The 12673-nt window shown below is 35.0% G+C and overlaps 1 protein-coding gene across 1 annotated transcript in view; it reads left to right on the top strand.

Annotated features, from left to right (window-relative positions):
* The window catches only part of SEMA3E (semaphorin 3E), a 130727-nt gene that overhangs the window by 88571 nt on the left and 29483 nt on the right, over positions 1-12673 (top strand). The window contains exon 5 of the mRNA XM_058804628.1: positions 6943-7036. Within this exon, the coding sequence (XP_058660611.1) occupies positions 6943-7036 (94 nt within the window). The remainder of the gene's footprint in view (positions 1-6942; positions 7037-12673) is intronic.

Here is a 12673-nt window from a genome sequence, read left to right as displayed (position 1 = left end):
GTGTCATTGGGAGTCAGTGGATCCACTCCTCTGCCCTTTTTTATAGAATGGCCCTTTAGTCCAGCTGAAGCTCTGCGAAAGGGCTGTTGGCTGCCTAAGGCTCCGCTCCATGGAGACAGATGGAACAGGGTATGTGAGTCCTTCTGAACCCCATTCCCAGTTTAATGTAGCTGTAATTTTCATGTCCAACACATTTCTTCCTCCTTTCACCACCAAAGCCTAGATAGAAGCTCAAACCTTAGAGCTGCATCCTTCCTTTTTTATTTCTTCACGACCTTCGTGCCCAGTTGTTATGATAGCAATCATTACATTAGGTCATTAGAGAGGGGTTTATTTGGTATTTGCTCTGATATGACCCTCACAATCTCAGCACAGGTTTAGTCTGTCAGAGCCATGGAAGAGAAAAAGCCTTGGTTAGTGGGGTTCTGTGTAAAGACTCTGCACTTCCCCACAGAAATCAATTCACTTTTGTCAGCATTTGTGGACTCTTTACCTTCTCTTTCACTTGGTTATAAGACTATATCACCATATACAGCTACTCATACATTTTAATTCTAGAGACCGTTTCATACATATTAACTATCACATTAGTGCAATGTAATCAGCATTTCTAATGGCTCCATTCCTTGCCATAAGACCCCTAATGAGTTTATGTGACCAGTTCAAGGTCACACAAAGGTGTCCCTGCTAAAATTCTGATCAGTGCAATCACTTCTGCTGAAACACTGCGAACTGCTAAGGATAAATACCTCTGATTTCTATGTGTGCTGTGGTGGGATCTTTTTTTTTCTTTTGCCAGATTTTTTTCACATTCATTAAGTCAGGAAAATATATTATTTCTGTCACTTTAGGCCAGATATTTTGACACAAGTCACAAATTGCTAATCCTTTTGCAAACTCAGACAGCAGTCTGACATAGCTCCAGATTTGAAACACATTTTCAGATTGGAGCCCAATATGTCTTAATCATTTGACTGTGGAATAAAATGCACAGACCTGAAAAATGCATCTGAATTTTTAGGGAGGATTTAATGTCTATAATATTTTATGCACTCTCATCCCATAGGGCGATTGATCTTTTCAGTATGTCAGTGGATAGTAAAGAGGATTGAAAACAGATCCTCAGAAGAAATAATACCTCCCAAATAATCTTAATTATGTCAAATAGCAGAGACCTGACTATTGCAGACAGTGTTTGAGGACTCTATTCCTAATATTGTATCCCCATTTGGCTTGGAAAATAAAGTTGAGCGAATGCTGAAGGTATAATTTTAAAAGTTAGTAATCCTCTGACAACAAGAAGAGATTTTTTTCCAGTGCTTAGATCCTTTTGAAAATTAATGTTTGGATTAGTTCAAGAAGGTATTACATGAAAAGCTCTTTCCCTGTTGGAGCATCCTTGTCTTGATCACCCATATACCTGTGTGCCTGTTTTATGGTGACTTAAATAGGGCAGTGTGTTGCAATAGGAACTTATTAGTATTATTGTAAGTTTTCGGAGCACAGGTTCCTTTATACAGACTCAATTATATTCCACTGGGTTTAGTTTTTTAATTTTTCAATGAATTAGTTGGCTTTGTAGGAACTAGACACCTAGCTAATCTTTTGGACTATATTTATCAGATAATGCTAATGCACATTTTTCTTAACAACAGAATTTAGTCTGCTTAAATACAAAGGGCTAAATTATATGAGACACCTTTTTCTGACCCAGTAAGTTATTTTCTGCTGTTATACAAGGACAGCCTATTTTCCTGTAAATCTCTTTTACCACTTGCCTTCTTGATGAGGCAAGTGTACAGATTAAGGCAGCTCGTAGAGTTGAATGTTCACTTTGGAAACTTATATCTAAATTGTATTTTCTGCTGATTTACAGACATGTTCTGTGATCTTTCAGCTTATTTTTTTAAGTGGGGAAGTCAAGGTTCAACCTTCCTAAAAGAAGCCTCTGCACAGTGTAATCAGTGTGTCTGTCTATGTTGAAATAAAAATGTAAGGATAAGTATAAAAGAAAGAGAAAATATGTGAAAAATACTATTTTGAGAATATACAAAACAAAAGAATATTTGCAAAAAAAGTAAATTTATCTGTGAATTGATATTGAAACCATTATAGTGTGAAAGAGAATGGAAATCAAGGTGAGGTTTGTAAAGCATTTCATTGGTGTAACTGGATTTTTTTTCTCATGTGAGTGATTGAATACTAAGTGAATGCTTAGAAATTTTTTGATCATGACAAAAACTGAAGTGCAATGTACACTCCCATTTTTGATGGCTTAAGAATTACTTGATTATAAAAAAGAGTGCAACATGTATGACACTGGCACCATGTGGCTTTATTAACAGTTTTAAAAGAACATTTCTCATAGCTTTGCAAAAGCAGAGAATCTCTATTTTGTCTATTTTTATGCCTTCCATTTCAACCTCCTTTTTCTAGTTATCTTCAAAAAAGTATAAATTACATGACCCCTAGAAATGGATAGCAACAAAGAGCTCTTGTATGCAATGTCATTTTTACTCTAAGCTGAAGAACTATGAGATCATTAAAGCTGAGAAAGAATATTTTCCAGTGCTTTAGAGCAGTACTAAGTTGTATAGCCTGTGTCTAGAAATATACTTTAAAAAATCTTCACAGACTTTCCCCACTGTACTCTAAATATGATTTAATACCTGGCAAGGTAAACAATATGGAATTGTTAGGGAAAAAAAAGCAAAACACAAATCAAAATATACCACACACTAGAAAAAAAAAAAAACCCAAACCAAAAAAAACTCTACCAACCACAAAAATGCACAGGCCTCCTTGAGAGCAGAGCATGTCAGTATGACTGTTGCAACAAATGCATACACAGTTAAGGGTGTAATTAAAGATTATGAAAAGGTTTCAATCTCCTTTAAAAAATGCCTATACGATATGTTTCACTTTTTTTTGTTGTGTAGAAAATAATAAAATTTAAAGTGAAATAACCAAAACACCACAAATTCTGGCAGAAAATCAAATTATTTTTCTCTCATAAAAATAATATCCTAGGAAAACACAACTAAAACCTCTGTATCTTGAAGTCCCCAGTTTAGGGAAAAGATACAGCTATTGTATTAATGTTCAGAATAGGCTTAGGTACTTTGCTGAACAGCAATGGAAGTAAGCATATGTTTTAAATTAATCACATGCATAAGTGTTGTCTTGACCCAGAGCAAAGCAGCACTTGGCATTAGTGAAAGCAATTTTCTGCAACAAAAGTTAAATTCAGTCTTTAAATTTTAATGCCTCTGCTTGACCTTTTCTTTCACCATTGTGTATAGCCCACATTATTCTAGCCTTCACTGCCTGAAATTATCAATTCATATCAAGTTAGTGGCAAAATGTTGGATGCTTTAAAAATATCTTCTATTTCTTTAAAAGAACATTATTATTTTAATAATAGTTGAAAGTATATTATATTTCCTGAGTCACTGGTATCATAAATCAAACCCAGAAGCCCCTTTCTTTTCCCAAGCTACATGTAGAAACATGAAATTCCACTCCCAGCCCTCCATATGTGCTTTTGCATGGTTTTTACCCCAACCACTGAAAAATGCCCATAAAATAACTTGTGATGTTGAATTGATGGGCTGTATAATCTGTGAGGAAACTGTCAGTTTTACTCTGATGTTTCTCAAGGGATTTCAATGTCAAAAGCTGCAAGGAGGGTTAGAATTATGGAATTAGCCTTCAAAGCTGATTATTAATGTGCAATGGTTATTTCATTTAAACTGGCATCCCATGGAAGCTGACACATCTTACACCTGAACTTCAGTTACTTGCTCCAGTGACAGGAATAACTTATTGCAACCATGGAATATTTGGCATGCTGTCTTAAAATCTGAAGGTGGAAAATCTCTCTTGGAGGAGTCATTGCTTACATTTTCAGCAACTTTTCAGACAGTTACATGTGTCTGCGAGCATTTATGAGCTGCACATCCTGCTTTATATCAAAACTAGTGACCTCCTCTTAAAAATTCCTCCAAATTGCACTGAAATCCAATTTTTTTTTCTACCCCCAGTGTTTACATTATATTCATAGTGTTAACACACATTCACACATTATATATTTAGGCTACAATCCTAATTCATAAATTCCAGACAATTAATAGATGATATGCATATTGTTTAGCGTTTTCATTCCACAGTCACATAGTTAGATGTTCTAAACCCATTCATGTTATAAATGTTAAAAGAGATAGGTTTGTCTTTACCATTGATTTAATGCTGGTTCTCAGAGAAATTATTAACTACATTAGCAGCTTTTTCATTGTGCTGGTACAATTTTGTATGCAGTGATGAAAATTCTTCTACATCATCCAGGAGATGGCCACATCCCCTGCTGGCCACATCTCCCTGCTGTGAGGACCAGTGGCATTTCGTCAGGGGAAGACCAAAATATGAAGTGTGTTTTATGATGACCTGGTGGGATCATGTCTCCTCCAAGAGCAGGACAGCTTTCAGTTTCTATTCCCTGTGCAGGACAGAATGAGAGCCACAAACTATAGACCAGGAAGAGCAGAATAATCTATCAATTTTTAACTCTTGATTTGTCTCTCCACTTGCTTCTAAATCTTTATTTAACCAATTAACTGACAAATAGTTTAGTTGAGGTCCTGGAGGAGAAACTCTTTCATGAGTAACTTTATATTGAATACCCAACTAGAGAAGACCTAACTTCAGATGGTTTTTAGAAATATTTCCTTTACAGCAATTTTTATGCCATTATGACTCCCAAGTACTTTTTCATTATTTCAGAAAGTTTTTCTTTTCCTTCCTGAGTTCACCTCACTCTTTTTTTATCCATTGTTGACTCAAAATGTTACAGTATTTAGTTTTGAAAAATACATGGTATGTGATGTTTGAAAAGTATGGAATGGGACTGAGATTTCCACACACAGGGAAATATTTCTTCATTGTTTGACATTTACCCACAGCAGAGGGGGAATAGTTACTACTGATGTGAAATTGTTGCTGATACAGCATAAAACAATATTCCTACACCATAAGTCTCTACCCAAGACAGTTATTTTCTGCTACATCAGCTTTAACAACCAGGGCTAGGCCAAAAAAGAAACTTCTGGAGAGGTGAGATTAAAAATGCTTGGTTACCTCATGAGTTTTAGGTCCATTTCCTAAAATTTGTATGGCTTTTTCCTTATTCCATTTTATTTTATTTTATTTCATTTCATTTCATTTTATTTTACTTTTTCACTGCAAGTACACATTAAACAAAAGTCCTCTTTTTGCAGAACTGCATTCTGAGTTGTATCCCATTTTTATAGAAGCTCTCTAACTACTAGGAATATTTCTCTTTGACCAGAAGTTGCAGCAAAATGACATGTATGATTTAGACAGTTGAGAATGGAGGACAGGTACATCAGCTTGTGTGTTCTGGGGATTAAGATGTGAATAATGCTTTGAAGTCAAGGCGCTTATGATAAATTTAGGATAGACTCTTTTAAATTAAATGCACATAAAGATTCAATTATTTGTCAATTAGAGGCAACTAAGAGCTCTACAACTTTTCATTTTCCTAATATCTTTTTTCTTTCTGTCCTTTTAAAGTATTATTTTATTACTAGTATTATTATCTCTCATTTTTCCACCCTCTGCTTCTTTGGTCCTTGTCTTTTTAGCGTGGGATTTTTATGCAGAAGAGCATAACTGTCATGAAGTCACCTGAAGAGAATATTAATTTAGTTTCTGGGGCAATTGCACTTGCTTGAGAATTTTTTATGTTTTAGATGATCAAGATTTTTTTCTGTGCAAATTCTGAGTTAGTGTAATAAAAATGTAAAAAGTCCAGTCTAATAAAACTTGATTTTTATGACTAAAAAGTCCCTTGGAAGTTTTTGATAATGTGTTCTGTATGGGAGAGACTGAGGCAAATATTTCTCAAAATTCTCGGGGATTTGGTTTCCTGTTGCATGTAACTTTATGCCTCACAAAATATTTGCCTCATATATTAGGAACATGAACCTGAGATTTAGTTTAATGAACAGGTAGGTTACATTTATCCAATATATTGATATAATCTGCATTTCAGCGGACTTTTGAGCAAAACTTTACACAGAACTGGAACTACTAAATTATCAAAATATTTGCTTGTCACACATTTGATGGCTGTGTGGCAGATATTTTTCTAGCTTTCATAGCTTTCTATCTATTTGCCCTTTTATTTTCCCTTTCTCTGTTTTTGGCGTGCTTTTCTGTTAATATCTAAATTAAAAATATTGTGCTCTCACTTGATATTTTAATCAGACATTAATGGGCTTTTCTGTGAAAGCTGAGACAAAAGTACCATTGCAAATAAAAATTTAAATTGTAAATGATTTCTCAGTCTTTACAGCCTTATACAGACAACTTAAACCAAGTTGCCAATATTTTTTTATACCGATATTCTGTTAAATCCACTGAAGAAATCACATCTGCTCTGAAAACCATAACTGGGGATTCATTCCTAAACATACTTCTGTGAAGAAGATATATAAACATCTCCAAACTATGAAGAGAAGATAACACTGTCTGATATATTTAACAACTACTGGGAAAAAAAAAATTGTTTAAAGGGGGAAAACACATTCCATGGAGAGATATCTATTTAATGTTTAGATAATTCGGAGAAAAGATAGAGGTATCTTTCCTCCCTACTCCCACAGAAATTAAAAAAGTGCAATTTTAGTGCATATCTTTCTGATTCTTTTTGGGCAGTGCACAACAAAGGTGATTTGTAGAAACCCAGAGAATTTTTACCAGTACATCAGTGAGCAACCATAATCGTGTTTTCTCCCTAATGAAGTCAATCCTCTACAAAGGTATAACGAAGTTAAAGCTTGTCACTAAGGACTGTGTTTCTTTGCTTGTAGGGTTTACGGTGTTCTCTGTCTTTTTTTTTTTTTTTTTTGTTTTTAATTTAAGGATCATCTGTTTCAACTGGAATCGCACAAATTTGAGAGAGGACGAGGCAGGTGCCCTTTTGACCCCAGCTCTTCCTTCACCTCCATCTTAATTGGTAATGATCTTTATGTCACGAGCCTCACAGTCCTGTCAGTCTGTCACTCTGGGTCTCCTTCTCCAGCACAGAAAGTGTTGTCAGCCTTCATTGCAATCCTCCACATGTCAGACTCAATCCTCGTGGTGCTGCCCACGTTAATACTGCATTCCAGGCAGCATTACCCACAGCAAGGGCGGCTCACTGAAGGGAAATGTTGAATGACATGTGCCATCCTGGAGGTAATTGATTGTTGTGTAATTATGAAAATAATCATTTCCTGCTTTCCTTAAAAGCAAAGGAGCATGACTGGCTTAGTCATTTACACCGCTTTTGTTTTCATGTACTGAGATTAATCTGAGCAACAAGCACCCTGCAAAAATGTGAATTTAACTGTTTTTATATCGAGCTTTATTGATTATATAAATTAAAAATTTTAAAATTTTCTTTTTTTTTTTCATTTCAATGCTGTCTTCTAACAAAACTATCACAAACTGGTGATTCTGTGTTAGAAGAGTTGATCTTATGCTCAAAATATATAAAAATAGAATTCAATCAAAGTCCTGCCTTGCCAGGAAGCTGTGCTGAGATAGTGCTCCTCTGGGCCTTGCTGGGAAGGGTAGCACTGTAGGACTGGGATCTTTGGAGCTGTGATATAGCAAACCATATGGGCTTTCCTCAAGAAATGTTTTCTTAAAACATTTTGTGAGATGAAGCAAAGACAGTCTTGGCACTACTGACTGACTGTACAGTGACTAAAAATAGCCTGGAACAGCAGGTAAATGGTAAAAGCTAGATGGAGTTAGGGAGCAGCACAACCATTTCTGGGTTTAGAAAACATGAACAGAAACTGAGCATTCAAAAGGCATATAGATTAAAATAAAGAGCTAGAAAAAAAAAGCTAAAGACTAAGTAACTATTCTATTTTTCAGGGATAAAAAAGAGGACTTTAGGGCCTTTTTCATATTTACATTTGTCTGTGCATCTTAAAATCAGGGTATTAAATTCTCTGATGATTAATTACAGTGGTATTTCTCATCCATGGTGGTGATGAAATATTGGTAATGAGTGACAGTTGTATTTTTACATGCTAGGTTTATTTGTTCCTTTACATCAACAAATTAATTAAAAGAAGAATCTTCAGCAGTAATGACAAATCTTTTACACTGCAGGAATTCATCAAAATATCCTTTAATTTCATTAGAAAAAAGTAAATTAGACCTCTAATTCTTAAGAGTTATTGGGTCATAGGAGAATCAGAAAATCATATTGTATTTTGCCTGACCCTTCAAAATCCACGAATCACAGATTGTCATGCTTTTATCCCACCCTTATTTCTAAATTGTTTCTACAGTTTTTGACAGATTCCAGTCTCAGCTTAGCCTGGGAACAAAGACTCATGGAATTGCTGTAATTCCCTGAAACCTCATGGTCTAATCTTGAAGTCCTTCTCAACCTTTCCTGAGATAGAACTAAGTAAATAAATTAACCTGATCATGTTCCTACTGTGAGATCAATCTGAATTTTATTTGCTTAAATGGAAGCCAGATTGTCCCACTGAGCTTTAGGAGTTTGCCTGAATTATGGGAGGTCCTATGGATCCTCGTATTTTTATCTGAAGGAGAAAATAATTCCTTTACCCTTCCCTGGTAAAATCTGATTAGAGTCTTGGGGGTCCTTTGGCAAAGATATCTGACAAAGCTAAAAATTCTGTAATATAGCATGATTAACTGGAGGAAATAATATTTTTGTCAGATCACTGATACTCAAAAAAACCAGACTAACTTTCACCTCTTCATCAAAACTAAGAAAGTATTTAGAGGCTGTTTTTCTAGCTATCCATTAGGAAATTCTACAATTTCAAGTTATCATGCAATGATATTTTAAAAGCATAAGAAAATTCTTCCAAGACTTTATTATATTATTTGTTTCATATTTTAACTATTGGGGTTGAACACTTCCAACACTTAGGAAAAATACTTTAAGGAAGTTTGAATTTCCATTTATTCTATTTTATTCTACCAACTTCTACTACCCAGAGACACGCAGTACACAGAATAAAATGCTGCACCTTAGACTCCAGGATGTATGTCCTTTGTCTCTGCAGGTAGCCAGTTGAAAAGTTTGGAAGACCTAGATGCAAACGCAGTGAATAATAATCTTTTAACTGACATTTGAGAAGGAAAAGACTTCTAATGCCAAATGCAGTGAGAGGGAAGGGATGCTCCTTCATTCAGACAGGCACTGAGGTCGGCTCATGATGAACATTACCAATGGTAGGAGATGCAGACTGCACCATGCACCTCCCAGGACTGTTCTTCCAGTCTTTCTTCCTGTGCTTGGAGGTTTAATTCTTCTTCATGCACTTCAGTTTTCTTAGACAGTGGAATCTGCTCCAGGTATGAAGTCAGCACGGTCCTGGAGGCTGCAGCCCAGAGCTGTCTGCACTCTCAGATGCAGGTTCAGCCAATGTGCACATCCATGGAAAGGTTTTATACCAACCTGTCAGCAAAGCCCACCCCAGCACCTCCTTCCTCCTAAGGAAAGTGTTCAAAACCTTCTCCCACCTCTGCCCCTCACATTAACACAGCGCCTACACCAGCATGGCCATTGACTAACAGTGAGGATTAGGCTAAAAAGAGAACTTTACATGCATCTCATAAAGTTTTAAAAGCTTTTAAAATTATGATCTTGAAAGATCATTTGCCCCATAACCATTTAGGACCAGATTTAGCTGGATTAATTTAGGAAGAAAGATAATCCCTTTTCCCCATCTCTGTATGTATTTCAACACAAGAGTTAAAATACCCACTCCAAGAAAACAGTTTGTGACTTGGCTTTAAAATGAAATTTCTGTGCTGTTGTAAGCATTATTGTAGGTTATCTTACCCACTAGTGAAGTAGCTTGTGATGAATTCCTCAATACATGAACAATTAATTTATTGCCAGCATCAGGAAACAGAATGGAAATTGGAAGGCAGACAGGCTGAATAAAATGTTTATGTTTAGCTCAATGGTATATAAAACTTTTGGACTTTTATTCCTAATGATCTCCTCCATCTGTTTTCAATAGCCAAATCTATTTTTGATACCAGATCTTGCACACTGATTAACTTAGACCACACTAGCTGAGAAATTAGTTTATGTCCACATATTCTTACCTGCAATATATCAGAAGAAAGTGGTGAAAATCCTAAAGTACATCTGAATAGGTTTATATCCAGGGAATCCATTCCAAAAGTATTTTCTTCTTTTACAGTTTTAAAAGTTAGGTATTTGTGTCATTTCTTCTAGTCCAGACCAAAATACATATTTTTCTCAAAACAAAAGACAAAATACTTGAGTGAAAGACAGAAAATACAAATATATAGAGGTACTGGTTTACCAGTTAAACAACAGGGATTTTTAAAATTTTCTGTTTTCATAGTGCCAAAAGTATCATTTTTCTAAAATGTGAATTAGTCTTCTGATTTTATTCATCACGTGAGTAATAACTGATTGACAGTCAAAGAAATGCATGAAAGGTGCAGTTTGTGTTCTACTCATTACATCTACACATTCTAATGCTTTATTCATAAAATAAATTTTCCATTTTACACAAATGAATAGTATTTTACACTGATGAATAATAGCTTATATTTGCATTTATACCTTCCAATTTCATGCAGGTACAAAAACCATACCACCTTTAAGGTGGTAGCAGCCAATTTATAGAAATCTTTTCTATAGTAGAAATCTTTTCTATGAGTAATTTAATTTAAATGGTTCAATCTGTTTTGCTTTAAGGTTGTCATCTAGGAATTTTGAAGGATTTAGAAGAAAAAGATTGCATTTTAATTTTTTAATAATTTGCCTTGAATAAAAGGCAAAATGAAGGTATTTTAAAATGGTCACCATTAAATTTCGATATATTTGTTAGCTTGAAAAGATGCTAGCTGAAAGATGAAAAAAATGCTAGCTAAAAAGTATATGTGTATCACTTGAGCTAAAAGTGGTCTTTGAGGTCCATGGGAGTTTTCTGTTTGCTTAAATAAGGAAAGGAGAAACTTTTTATTCTTTTTAGAACACGATTAACCAGCCTGTTAACCTGATTTACAAAACTTATATTGTAGCATTTTAATGTGAATCTGAGGTTAGATTGGGAGAGGGGAGGAGTAGTGAAGTTCTCTGAAGTTACTCAGCTGATTTTTAGGGGAAGGTGGAGGTTAATCAGTGTGATGTGCAGCAATATGAAACCCTGCAACCAAGAAAGGATTGAATTCATATGTGATAGTAGTTTTTCAAGGGAGGAGAAAAAAGTAGAAATCCTTCCAGAATTCTTCAAGCCTCAATCTTAGGTTATCTGTAAATCTGGAATTGGTTAGCACCTGTAAAAACCTAGCAGTGCTCAAAATTTGTAACTTACATTTTATACAAAAGAGTATTGAAAAGGACAAGATAAGACCCTCTTAGTGTCAAAAGTGCAAAATATCTTGGAATTATTATTATTCAACATTATGCAGAATGTTTTTGTGCTGAGATATTTGATAGTCACATTTGTCAGTACTGTCCCATTGTTGTTCATAGGTGAAGTGACCTATCTGCTCACACATGATACTTATATTTAGTTTTGTAACAGCTCAAGGTAAAAGTCAGATTGAATTTCTGTATCTGTAAAATATGGAACAATATCTCTCCAGGACTGGGACTTCCATTTTCTCCCCTCAGGATCTCACAGATTCAATCAGTCATAATTTCTTCAGTATACACTAGAATGCCATACCAGCAAGTTATTTATTTATAACAACATTTTGTACCTATGTCAAACAGAAGGAATAGACTTCATATTTAACTTGGGAACATCTGGATTCACAGATGTCAATCCTGATCATTGGCAATATGTGATGGATCATTTACTCCACATTGTTGCATTTTCCAAGATACATTATAGTTCTGAAAAATAAAATGTCCTGTTTTTCATTACACACCACCTAAACTGAAAAGAATACCAACCAGTCTGATATATTTTTCCAATGGAATTCCCAAAAGGGGATATATGACTAATGTAACTAATTAATTAGGGATTTTTATAACAAATAAAATTATAAAGACACTGACAAATTCTACAGTTTAGTAGAATAAAGTTCAAAAATAAAGTTCTCTATTAGTTTTGGGCAACCTTCATTTCTACAGATGCTATAATTTATACTTTTTGCTTCACTTGCCAGTATTTTACAGTACATCTCAACCATGTATTTTCCGGGGCAATAACCATTCTGTATGTGATGAAGCCTAAGGCAAAACTGTGCTCAGCTCTGGCTCAGCAGAGGTGTTGGAATCAGCCCCAGCTGCCAAAATATTAACTTTTCAGAATGATCATTCACAATTATACCACCATTCAATTCATGTGTCTCTCTTAAGAGAAACAAAATTCGCACTTGGCGGGAGACCTGCGAACAAAATTCTTGCTTTCTGCTATAATCTTTTGTAAGTGCCAGCAAACGTTATTTGGATGTATCAGTCATGTTTATTTGGATTAGGGTGCAGGAAGCTGTGTCACTGAAGCCTCCACTCAGATTAGCCTTCAACTGGAAATCATTTATTTTCCTCTCCTTGTGCAGTTTAATTCCTTTTGCGTTATTTTGTAGTATAAGGTTGCCACCTAGTGACAACTGCTTG

Source organism: Ammospiza caudacuta, chromosome 5, assembly GCF_027887145.1.
Source record: "Ammospiza caudacuta isolate bAmmCau1 chromosome 5, bAmmCau1.pri, whole genome shotgun sequence".
NCBI lineage: Eukaryota > Metazoa > Chordata > Aves > Passeriformes > Passerellidae > Ammospiza > Ammospiza caudacuta.
The sequence above is the reverse complement of the archived record's forward strand: the minus strand, read 5'-3'. Positions and strand labels throughout refer to the sequence as shown.